Genomic DNA, 12,454 nt, shown 5'->3' with positions numbered 1-12,454 from the left:
TCCTGGGCTGGGGCTTTCCAAACTAGAATGCCATGACTCTAAAGTAACACTTCTACCACTAAACCAAGATCTACAGAAGAGTGTATTTCGAAATGTCACATGAAAAATGTATCTTTCTGGAGTCGAATGACTTTTCGAACTGAGCAGAGCGTCACTCTTGCAGCTGATGATGTCAATTAATACCCCTCAATTAAAGTAAAAGAAAGTCGGACCCTCCAGGAAATTCACCATCGGACAGGCTTCAACCTCCAAAGTTGCTATCTCGTTAAAGGTTATACTGGCACGAAACCAGTTAACGTATTCTCTGGCGCACTTGTGACATTGATATTTTGTGATTCTGATATGATTGTTTTTAGCCCGATTTGCAGGTATATTTATAATTGTTTTATCAGTCACAAGGTTTTAATTATACAACACTTAACATTATTTGTTACAATCCAAATGCTCTCAATTACTGACTACGTAAGTTGAAGATTGTCCTTAATTAAAGTGATTACACTTGGGATAAACTAATCACGAGTACATTAACATTTCCACCTCATGTTGAATGATCGTATCTGAGTCCTCGTGACAATGGAATGGTTTGCTCAGAGTGGCTATAAATACTGCAGCTCAGACCCCAAAACTTCAGATTCTGAAGAGTCCCTGAACCAACCCAACTGGCAAGATGAAGTGGCTGATCATCACCCTCGCTTGCATTCAGCTCTCGGAATGCCTGTTCAGGTAAGAAATCATCAAAGGGCAAGAGAGGGGAAAAATAATTTGTCATCAAGGAATAGTAAAAGCGGATGAAATTTCTAACTTAATTTATTTCTTTGCAGAATGCCCTTGTTTAAGGGCAAATCTGCTCGGGATGTTCTTCAGGAGAAAGGGTTGCTGGAAGACTTCCTGAAGAATCACCCACATGATCCCTGCTCAAAGTTTGAAGGACCCTCATCCCTGGCTGTAAATGAACCAATGATTAACTACCTGGATGTAAGTAATCTGTCAGTTTTCCAAACCAAAATAGAAAACTACATCTTAACTCACCTTCATTGAACCATCCGCTCATATTTTATGTTATTCAAGAGCCAATTGTTAGTTAAGGATAATAATTTAGTAGCATGGAAAACTGGGCTGGTGTATCATATGTTGTAGATCTTTAACCTGCGATAATTTACACAGCAAGTGACTGTGGATGGGATTCAGTTGTTCTAAATTGGGCTATTGATGGGCGCTGAGATTCACTTGGACAAATGTGGATTAAGTAAGGAAATTTGACAAGGAATTGTTCAACAGAAATCATGTGAAATAAATTTGATGACATTGTTTGATAAGGTAGCTGTACAGGTTGATCAGGGTAACATGGTTGATGCGGTGTTCATGGGTTTCCATGCTAAAATGTCACAATATTGGACTGCTAGCAAAGCTGAAGCCCGTGGAATAAAAGGGTCAGTGGCAGCAAGGATACAATGATGGCTGACTGACTGGTAACAGGGAGTACTGGCCAATGGTCATTCTCCAGGCTGCGGGACGGTGTGTGGGTGTTTACACCATGAGTCAGTTTTTGCTCCATGGCTTTTCTTGATGTAGTTTAATGACTTGGGTGCGGCGGGTACAATTTCAAAATCTGCAGGTGATACAAAATTTGGAAGTATTGCAAACCCTGAGGATATTAGTGAGAAACATCAAGGTGACATAGTGAGGTTGGTATCTGAGGGAACACGTAGCAGTTCAAATTTATTGCAAAGAGGTGTAAAGTGATTCATTTTGGTTGGACGGACAAGAAGAGGCAATATAAAATAAAGGGTGCAATTATAAAAGGGGTTCAGGAGCAAAGGGGTCCGGGTGTATGTATCCAAAGATTATTGGAGGTGGCAGGGCAGGTTGAGAAAGTGGTTAAAAGGACATTCAGGACGCTGGACTTTATGAATCGGGGCACAGAGGATAAGGCTAGGAAATTATAATGAATCTTTACAAAATACTAATTCAGCATCAACTGGAGTATTGTGTCCAATTCTGAGCACCACATTTTAGAAAGAGAAGTTGAAGAGCATAATTGAGAGCGGGGTTTCCCAATTTTGAGGGGCCTAGACAGAGTAGATAAAGAAAAACTGCTCCCATCAGCAGAATTGTGAAGGACGAGTGGTCACTAACTACAGGTGAGAAGGCAAAAGAGCCGATCGTAACATACAGGAAAACCATTTGTACACAGCTTAGGATCAGAAACGTACTGACGGAAAGCGTGATGATTTCAGAGCCAATTGCAGCTTCGAAAAGAAAATTGGGCAATTATCGGACGAGAACATATTTTCAGGGCTCGGGGGATGTGGGACCAGCTCGGTTGCTGTTGCAGAGAGCCAGGAGGGCACGATGGGCCAAATGGCTTCCTCTGTGCTGCAACCATTCTTTGATTCTATGAAAAACTGGTAATTACAAAGAACAAAGAAATTTACAGCACAGGAACAGGCCCTTCGGCCCTCCCAGCCTGCGCCGATCCAGATCCTTTATCTAAACCTGTCGCCTATTTTCCAAGGATCTACTTCCCTCTGTTCCCCACCCGTTCATATATCTGTCTGGATGCATCTTAAATGATGCTATTGTGCCCGCCTCTACCACCTCCGCTAGCAAAGCGTTCCAGGCACCCACCACCCTCTGCGTAAAAACCTTTCCACGCAGGTCTCCCTTAAACTTCCCCCCTCTCACCTTGAAATCGTGACCCCTTGTAATTGCATCAGTGAATGGTTTAGACCAGCAGTTGAATGTTCTGATTCATCGTGAGATGTTGCTGGTGATTTCCATTCGATCCACTCACTGGCAGCTGCTTGCCTCACAAATGATGAGGGTTTACAGAGGGCCAATGTTTCTGGGTACCCTGAATGAGCAAAGCTTATGGGTGGATTTGTGACAACGCTGGCAATGCTGTTAGCACCAGTTGAAGTGAAACCTGAAATCGAAAGAGCCAACGAATGTACGGCAGCGTAACATCATCTGAACCATGAGATATATTATTCAGTATAATCCATACAAACAGAGCGCTCCATTATTCCTAATCATTATCTCTCTTCCATTTGAATAGCTGTATTCTTCTGTTTCCATATTACGTGATTGGAAAAGGAGGGTTTGGGAGATTGAAATTTTCCAATGGATCTTGAGGAATCTAAGCCTAATAACACCTGATGCACTGATACATTTCCAGTTGATGTATTTTTGTCTTTTCATTTTTTCTGACAGTTGTCTTACTACGGAACAATCAGCATTGGGAGCCCACCACAGAGTTTCACTGTCATCTTTGACACTGGCTCATCCAACCTTTGGGTCCCATCAACTTCCTGCTATGCAGCATCGTGCAGTAAGTATACATTACCCTGCTCTTCACCATGCTTCCCTCTGTGACATTTCTTCTCGCTAATGGCAGGAATAGGAAGGGAGTCATTTTCCCAGAATAATCACAGTTGAAAAGCGCGTTCTGTAAGATTGGATTAAACTAGAATTTCGCTTTGTTATCTATGAGCTTGGAGAGAATTGAAACAGAGCTTTGATTTCTCGGACCTTTTCGATGTGGTTCTTTGTCTTCCTCTGGATATGGGTAAATCTTCGGATGGGTAAATCTTCGGGTCAATCGTAGGATGAATTTAATCGTAGAATTGACAGTGCAGAAGGAGGCCATTCGGCCCATCGAGTCTGCACCGGCTCTTGGAAAGAGCACCCTACCCAAGCCCACACCTCCACCCTATCCCCGTAACCCAGTAACCCCACCCAAAACTAAGGGCAATTTTGGACACTAATGGCAATTTATCACGGCCAATCCACCTAACCTGCACATCTTTGGACTGTGGGAGGAAACCAGAGCACCCGGAGGAAACCCATGCACACACAGGGAGGATGTGCAGACTCCGCACAGACAGTGACCCGAGCCGGAATCAAACCTGTGAAGCAATTGTGCTATCCACAATGCTACCGTGCTGCCCAACACAAATTAGCTGAACACAAATTAGCATTAGTGTAAAATAATATCCAGTTCACACTCCTGGCTAGGAGGGTTACACCACCCAAAGATAACGGATGGTGGAGACCTTGAGCAGATTGGAAACTTGGGAAGAATTTAGAAAGATACTTAGAGATCATTCAGCTTCATCAGTAAACTCAACAAATCACGAGTGTACAGAGAAGGTACATCCCCCTTAACCCTGTGTCATAGAGTCATAGGGCTGAATGTTCCATCCATTCCCGCTTGTCGGTCTTCCGGCTCCTCCAATGGCGGTCCCTCGCAGCAGGTTCACAGTCAGCGGAGAGTTTGATCCACACAAACGTCGTAGACATCGGCGGGCAGGAGGATTCTGCAGGCGGCCAAACACACCATGAGGGGGGGGGAGGACTGGAAAGTCCCACCGATAGAGTTATCATTGCAGAACAGGGCACCATTCAACCCATTGGGTCCACACTCACGCACGCACACATCAACACACACACACACCCACACACACACATGTCCAGCTCAGAGATCCACCTCAAACATGAAGACAGCTTTCTGCTCACCATCACATCCTCAGCAGCACCTCCAAGCAAAAGGAAACGAGTAACACTGTAGGGGGCTAAAGAAAATGGGTTGAGATTCTTGTGAAAATGGAAACCATTGAAAATGTGAAGTAATAGATTATTTCTTTCTGAATATTCCTACATTATCTTCATGAAATGAATGTTCCATTGCAGCGAAGCATCGCCAATTCAACCCCAAAAGGTCTTCAACATATTATACACGCAACCAGGGTGTATCTATCCAGTATGGTACAGGTGCCATGGATGGAATACTGGGATATGATACAGTCAGAGTAAGTAGACTGTAGCCTTCATCAAATAAGTTAAATCACATAACAGTGATCATTGATGTCTGAGGTTTAATCTTCCAGATCAAGATAAAAATATTTGACGAAAATGCTCCCTTCATTCAGCCATTCAATTCGACTCACAGCTTTCTGTCTATTTGTGTTGAATGTGGGATATTATCTCTATTGGTTGTCTGCCTGAGCTCAGTGGTGACACTCTGAGCCCGAGGTTGTGAGTTCAAAGCCACTAATCCAGATTGAGAGTGTCACGGGGCTCAATTCTCCGATTGTGAGGCTATGTTCTGACGCCAGTGTGGGAACGGTGGCGTTTTACGCCCGGAGATTCGGTGTAAAATGGCCACCGTTCCTCCATTTGGCTGGGGGCTAGCAGCCGAGCAGCATAGAGCCCCGGGCTCCAGCCGCCGATATGGCACTGGTGAATTTCCGGGTCCATGGCCGCGCATTTGCACGGCGGCAGCCTGCAGCGGCCGTGCCGTGCAACATAATGTTGGCAGCTCGCCGACCCGGCCTGCCAAATAGTGCCGCCCACTTTGGCTGGCTCCCACGCCCATGACCGCACCCCCTGCCCCAGCCGAGGTCCCTCCTACCCGTGAATCGGCTACCCCCGACTGTGGCGGGGTTGGACTGAGTCCGCAGCCGCCAAGCTGAGTCCCTGACTGGTGAGACCATGAGAGACCCACGCCATTGGGGGCGGAGCAATGGGGGGAGGGCCTCAGGCAACTTCCTGCGGTCATCGATTCAGCGTGTAGAGTACACCGCTTTGGTGCGGGGTGGGGGCTGAGCATCGCCAAAGTGGCTCTGCTCCCGATTTAGCCGTAGACAGGGATTCTCTGGCTGATCGTCAAATGCGATTTCGGCATCGCCGACCGGACAATCCCGTCCCTGGTGCTATCGGTGCCCCATTAGGGGGGAGGAACCAGGATTGCTGAAGAAAACATTTCATTAGCCATCTGTCCCATTGGTGCTCACAATTGGCTGTGTGGGAAAACCTAATTTACTGGGGAACTTGCAATTCACAGGACAACGTTCTGCTTAATCCCTCATGATTTGTCACTCGTTTGCAGATTTCAAACATGGTGATCCGGGATCAGGAATTTGGTCTGGCCACAAGTGAACCTGGTGGTTTCTTTGGCTATGTGAAGTTTGATGGAATTCTCGGCATGGGCTATCAATCTCTTGCAGCATCGGGAGCCACAACCGTATTTCATAACATGCTGGCGCAACACTTGGTGGATCAGCATCTCTTCTCCGTCTACCTGACGAGGTAAACATCTTTGCTGTATCTCATTTCCCTGCGTGTAGCAGGAACGGCTTAGTTTGGTTTCACTCAAAACATCACCTTGCCTTCGTTGTTCACACTCTTGTCTTTCAGTCAGAAAGCTGTGGGAAATTCTAATGTGAAAATTGAGCACATTGTGTAAGCCAATAGTTAAGTGTGGCATTGTCCCCATGGTATTGTGTGCAATGTTGGTCCCCATATCTAAGGACACATGTACTTGTATGGGAGGCAGTAGATCAAAGGTTCACTGGATCGGTCCCTGGGTGAGAGGACTATCTTCCGATGAGATGCTCAGTGGATTTGGTTTATATTCTCTGGAGTTTTGAAGAATTAGAGATGATCGCAGCAGTGTTCAATTGTTCGGCATTTGATTAGGTGTCTCAGTTGAATGCTCACTGCGTGCGATTAGTTAAGCTTAGGTGAGGTCACTTGAAGAGAGAGAAAGTGGACTGCCTTTATCAAGCATTGTAAATAAACCATATCCTCAACACGGGACAATGGTGTGTCATCTCTGCGTATCTCCAAGGCACGAAATACAACAGTCTCTGTGAAACACATTCAGGGTTCTGAAGGGGTTCGACACGATAGACCCTGAGAGATTTTTTTATTGGCTGTGCAATTTGGAACACAGGGACACACAGTCTCAGGATAAGCAGCCAATCACTGAGGCAGAATTTTACACTGTCCTCAAGGTGGGTTCTGAGGCATGGGGGAGGGGGGGCATCATTGTAATATTGAATGGAAGGGGTTTCTCCCTCGGGAACCCCCCCCAAACCTACTTAATGGCCACCGAAGTTACTTTTTCTGCCCAGACTCAATTTGTAGTCTGGAAGGAGCAGGTGTGACTGGATGGGAACGTGACAATAAAACCTTTCCCCATCTCGGGTGGGTGAGGGGCGGGGGGGAAGGAGAGGGGAGGGGGTTAATTCCCACCCAGGACTTTGGAACATCAGGATATCCCCCAGGCCTACCCCACGACACTGCGATCACGTCCGTCTTGAGCCATGAGGGTGTCCATTACCCTCCCACCCCCAGGATCCTGGAACTGACTTTGCAATAGTTTTGGGACTCAGTGCCAGGCAGGGCGCTAAAACTACCTCTTCCATCCACTGGGGCGCCGTGCCTGGCCAAAACCTCTGACGGGTGGGACTTCCTTCCATGTGTGGACAAGTCCCGCCCACTGCCAATCAGCGCCCAAGTGAGCGTTAAATGCCGGTGCGAGTTCGAGAGTTGACGTTTGCAGGTTAGATGCTGAATCTCGGGACAGTGAGCGGCGATCACTCTCCATCCTTCAAACCCTTCACTCAGGACATTTTGAATCTTTAGCATTCTCCACCCCAGAGGAGCGGATGTTCCATCGTTCACTGAACACTGACAGAGACACATTTTCGATTGTTCAGGGAATCGAGGGATACGGGAAGCAGGCAGGAAAGTGAAATCCATGGTACCTTTCCACTGAGCTCCGTCAGCTTATCTGTGGGATCCTGCTCTGCACAAAGTGCCAGCCACATTTGCCTGCACTGCAACGTTAAATACAATTTGAAAGTATTAATTGGTTGAGAAGAACGTAAGGCCACCCTGAGGATTTGAAAGACACTAGGTCAATCCTAGTGCTTTCTCTCAAAGTGATTTGGTTCTGAACCTTGAATCTGTTGTGTGGTAAAATCAACCAAATTCAGCATTCAAACCGATAAACAAAGGCAGGTTATGTTCTGCAAAATCCTTTTAAAAGACAAGTTGCTGAGTTTGAATTTATTATCTTGAATTTATCATTGGTATTTTTGGCAATGGAGGGGCAGCATGGTGGAGCAGTGGTTAGCACTGCTGCCTCACAGTGCCCAGGACCTGTGTTTGATCCCGGCCCCGGGTCACTGTCCATGTGGAGTTTGCACATTCTCCCTGTGACTGAGTGACATTCTCACCTCCACAACCAGGGGCGGAGGGTAGGTGGATTGGACAGGCTAAATTGCCCCTTAAGCGGGGAAAAAACAGAGTTTGGTACTCCAAATTCATGAAAATAAAAGTATTTATGGCAATGATTCAATCGGTGTCTTTTGTTGCTGATTTGGAAAGTTGATTATTTTACAATATCCAACAGGCAGTCGCATCACTAGGTATGAAACCACTAAACCAGAAAACTGTCAATTGCTGAGCTTTTTAATGATTCTCTTCTGTTCACAGACAGAATGGTGGGTATGGAAGTGAAATTCTATTTGGTGGAATTGATTCAAGCCACTACACCGGTCAAATCCACTGGGTTCCTGTCACTCGTGAGGCCTACTGGCAAATCAACATTGATCGGTGAGTGATTACCCTCATCTGCAATTGCAATGGATACTTTCTGCTTCTCCACTGAAGTCCGAGAGAATGATTTTACCAAACTATATTTATCATAGAATTATCATAGAATTTACAGTGCAGAAGGAGGCCATTCGGCCCGTCGAGTCTGCACCGGCCCTTGGAAAGAGCACCCTACCCAAGGTCAACACCCCCACCCTATCCCCATAACCCAGTAACCCCACCCAACACTAAGGGCAATTTTGGGCACTAAGGGCAATTTATCATGGCCAATCCACCTAACCTGCACATCTTTGGACTGTGGGAGGAAACCGGAGGAAACCCACACAGACACAGGGAGGATGTGCAGATTCCGCACAGACAGTGACCCAAGCTGGAATCGAACCTGGGACCCTGGAGCTGTGAAGCAACTGTGCGATCCACAATGCTACCGTGCTGCCCGTAAACATATTGAAACATATGGGCCTGGATTCTATGCTTCACGTCGCTAGAATCAAGAATCTCCATGGCTCGAGAATCGCGGGTGATCAAAGGCTCGCTTTGTGCCCGCCATCGATTCCGGCGCCATGCTCTGGTCCCTCGCAGGCGGCTATATCAAAGTTTGTGCCCCACACCGGCAGAACAATGTAAAATGGTCATTTGCATGGACTTCTACATGATTAGCGGCTTGGACACTTCATGTTCCACCCTTCCGCGATGCTCTGCCCCTCATAGGCAGAATTCCCATGGGCATGAGTTAGTGCAAGTATTTACAAGAGGGGACTGGGTGCCATGGTTACAGAGGGGGTGCAGGAGGCTAAATAAGCAGTGAAAACCCTCAAAGACTGTCAGGCTTGCTGGGCGGCGGGGGCGCGGGCCAGCGGCAGTAGCGGGGAGTGACTTAGTGTCAATTCCGTGGACTCGGGGTGACCCCTCAGGATTGGGAGTGGTCTGGCTCTGGCCTTCATTGCCGCAGGATGTGATTTAAACACACCCATTTTGTGCTTCATTCGCACGGGCAGAGTGCGGGCCCATTTGCGTGTCATGACTCGTTCACTGGATTGCGCCCCCAACAGAATTGCGAATCGCACACTATTCAGTCCCAGCGGCAACACATCGGGCTCAATTCCCCGGTCAAGGTTTACAACCAAAACAGGGGCGGAGCCACATTCGTGATGCTCCGCCCCTTCCAAAGCGTCGTACTCTCTGAGAACGCCGCGCAGCGTATCGATGGCCTCAGGACATTGCCTGAGGCCCGCCCCCCCGATGCTGTGCCCCCTGCTGGCCGAGTTCCCGAGGGTGTGGGTCTCTCATCATCCCATCCATCAGGAACTCGGCGTGGCGGCTGTGAACTCAGTGCAGTGCCGCCACAGTCGGGGAGCGCGGGTAGGGGGGGGGGGGGGACTTCATCAGGGGCTGGGGGTACTTTGAGAGGGTGATCCGGGGCACGCGAGCCGGTCAAAGGGGGCCCACTATTTGGCAGGCCGGGTCAGTCCGCGGCCGGCGCCATGTTGCACAGCGCAGCGCTGCAGGCGTCCACCCTGCACATGTGCGGCCATGGACCCGGCGATTCTCCGGGCCGTATTGGCAGCTAGAGCTGGGTGCTCCACGCTGCCTTGATGCTAGCCCCCCAGCCAAACGGAGGATCGCTGGCTGTTTTACGCCATTTCTTCTGTCGTAAAACGCCACCATTCCCACGCTAGCGTGGGGACATAGCCTCAAAATCAGAGAATCCAGCCCAATCGTCTCCCAAACGGAGAATTCTGACCATGAACTGAAAGCAAAGAAAGAAGAAAACATTTAGACTAATTTTAAATTCTCAGCCACATCGGCATTGTTGGAAAACATAATTAATGTCTCAGCTAACGAGGAAATGCAACTTTGTATTATTTGTTCAATAGTCTGACACATGAGGCAGTTTCAGGTCTTTGACTAACTCTTCATGTATTTTTCCCCCTCAGAGTGACCATCGATGGTCAGGTTGTGGCCTGCAGTGAAGGGTGTGCTGCCATTGTTGATACTGGCACTTCGCTTCTCGTTGGCTCCACCTCAGCCATCAACACAATTCAGAACCGCATTGGAGCAACCGAAGGTTACTATGGCATGGTAAATCCCTTTTTCGACGATGGGTGTGGTTGGAGTATCTGAGTGTGCACCAATGAGTGATTGTTAATGCAGCTGGCAGCCGACCATTTAAATTGTTACAAAGTACAAATAGATACGATTGTAAAAATCTTGCAAATTGCGACATGTAATTTTCTCCATCAAAATGCCCTCAGCCTCTTGCCGGATTGGGGTGGGGGGGGGGGGGGGGGGGGGGCGGGGTGGTAGCAAAGGAAAGGTGGAAGGTGTGAGTGAGAGCACGGAGTGGTGTTCAAATCAATTCCATGAATATCAGACAGTCACTACAGCTTGGACGCCCTAGCCCCAGAAATATCTGGAAATGAATCACCATTTGTAACAAAATTAAGGTGAAGACTCTTTACATTTTGGAACCTTCTCATTGAAGGACAAATATTCTTGCTGAAATAGAACACAGTGTCAGAAGAATAAGTGCAGAATCCTATAATTGTTTTACCATTGAGGTGACACTGATGTTTAGAAATGTTTTGAGGTAGGGTTGCCAAATGGAAATTAAATAGACCCTGGGGAATTCTAAAGCTTCACTTCAACCACTTTATTAACCTGCTTGTCACCTCATATTGAGTTGAGCTATGGTCAGTTTGCAATATCATTGCACCGCAAATGATTTATTGTCAATCCATATACTGACACAGTGACTAAACACTTTTTCTATTTACCTGCAGTACTCAATAGACTGTAACAAGGTGAGCAGCATGCCCGATGTGGTCTTCACAATCAATGGAGTGGACTTCCCTCTTCCCGCCCAAGCCTATACATTGCAGGTATGCTATTGCACAGCAATAGGCTGCGAGAATACACACATGTCAGAAGCTGCAATGGAATATTTGTTAATTTTACTTGTTCTCCTTTTCCTTCCAGAGCTCTTACAACGGCCAAAGAAGTTGCTCCAGTGGATTTGGTGGAGGTGGTGGAGACCTTTGGATTCTGGGAGACGTGTTCATTGGAGAATATTACTCCATTTTCGATCATGGGAACAACCGCGTGGGCTTGGCTCAGGCTGTCTAAGTCCTTCATTCCTGTTCTCGTTAAAAGCACACCCCGATTTGCATTTGGAGGCATCACATAGTTCCCCAGTGCAGGGCAGTATAATTGAGCAAGTCACCATCTCCAGAATGGCTATAAACAAAGGCGTACCATTGGCTACTTGGCTGTGGTTTGTGTTCAGCAGCACATTGCACCAAGTCATTGCTGGAAAGCAATGAAAATAGAAGTAAGAACTCAAGAAATGCCTTGTCAGGGTGGGCTTCTAAAGGAACAGGTTAAGAACACTGGTTGTGGATGTTAATTCGGTCTAATTCTATTCCCTCTCTGATTGTGAAGCACTCTTACTCAGCCATCTTTTGATTCTGACTTTCAGCTGTGATATATTCTTGGTGCAATGATTCACTCCAGAGACAGACACACATTTCTGCTGAAGGTGGATGACCTCTGCAGTGAAACCAGATTTGATGTAAATGTGATCCTAACATCATACAGCAGCCATTTCTATCCTTTGGAATCTCTTCATTTATAATAGTTCTTAAAATTGCTCAATAAAATATAATTATGAAATTCACACTCCCAGTTTTCCTGTTTCATGTTCTTTATCCTGTGACATCTGTGTGTGGTTAGAGCTTGAATTCATTTCACATTTGAATTGTCCTGTGAGATGATCAACCGAAATCGCTGGCTTTGAAAGCAGACCAAGGCAGGCCAGCAGCACGGTTCAATTCCCGTACCAGCCTCCCCGAACAGGCGCCGGAATGTGGCGACTAGGGGCTTTTCACAGTAACTTCATTTGAAGTCTACTTGTGACAATAAGCGATTTTCATTTCAAGTTGCTGTTGAATAATATTTACAGGGACTTGGACATGGCCTGATGAAGTTTCATTCTGTTTCTATTTATGTCTCAGAATAATTCTAATACAAGTCCCTGTTGTTTAAGATG

General features: G+C 46.9%; 1 protein-coding gene across 1 annotated transcript; it reads left to right on the top strand.

The window, feature by feature from the left end:
* The first annotated feature begins 623 nt into the window (after window positions 1-623).
* LOC140393699 (embryonic pepsinogen-like) lies at window positions 624-12,082 on the top strand. The gene is made up of 9 exons (XM_072479993.1): window positions 624-723; window positions 822-975; window positions 3,214-3,331; window positions 4,693-4,811; window positions 5,891-6,090; window positions 8,287-8,406; window positions 10,344-10,488; window positions 11,190-11,288; window positions 11,386-12,082. The coding sequence occupies exons 1-9, from the start codon at window positions 668-670 to the stop codon at window positions 11,530-11,532; spliced, it is 1,158 nt and encodes a 385-aa protein (XP_072336094.1). The 5' UTR covers window positions 624-667; the 3' UTR covers window positions 11,533-12,082.
* The last annotated feature ends 372 nt before the right edge of the window (window positions 12,083-12,454 follow it).

This window comes from Scyliorhinus torazame, chromosome 17 (genome assembly GCF_047496885.1).
Source record: "Scyliorhinus torazame isolate Kashiwa2021f chromosome 17, sScyTor2.1, whole genome shotgun sequence".
Taxonomy (NCBI): Eukaryota; Metazoa; Chordata; class Chondrichthyes; order Carcharhiniformes; family Scyliorhinidae; genus Scyliorhinus; species Scyliorhinus torazame.
Note: the sequence above shows the minus strand (reverse complement) of the source record. Positions and strands in the feature narration are given on the sequence as shown.

Excerpts from the sequence above, each read along its gene's own strand:
- LOC140393699 (XM_072479993.1), top strand. The coding sequence starts at position 668 with ATGAAGTGGCTGATCATCACCCTCGCTTGCATTCAGCTCTCGGAATGC. Across the intron at positions 3,332-4,692 it reads CTGCTATGCAGCATCGTGCA|CGAAGCATCGCCAATTCAAC; the intron begins GTAAGTATACAT and ends GTTCCATTGCAG. Across the intron at positions 8,407-10,343 it reads TGGCAAATCAACATTGATCG|AGTGACCATCGATGGTCAGG; the intron begins GTGAGTGATTAC and ends TTTCCCCCTCAG.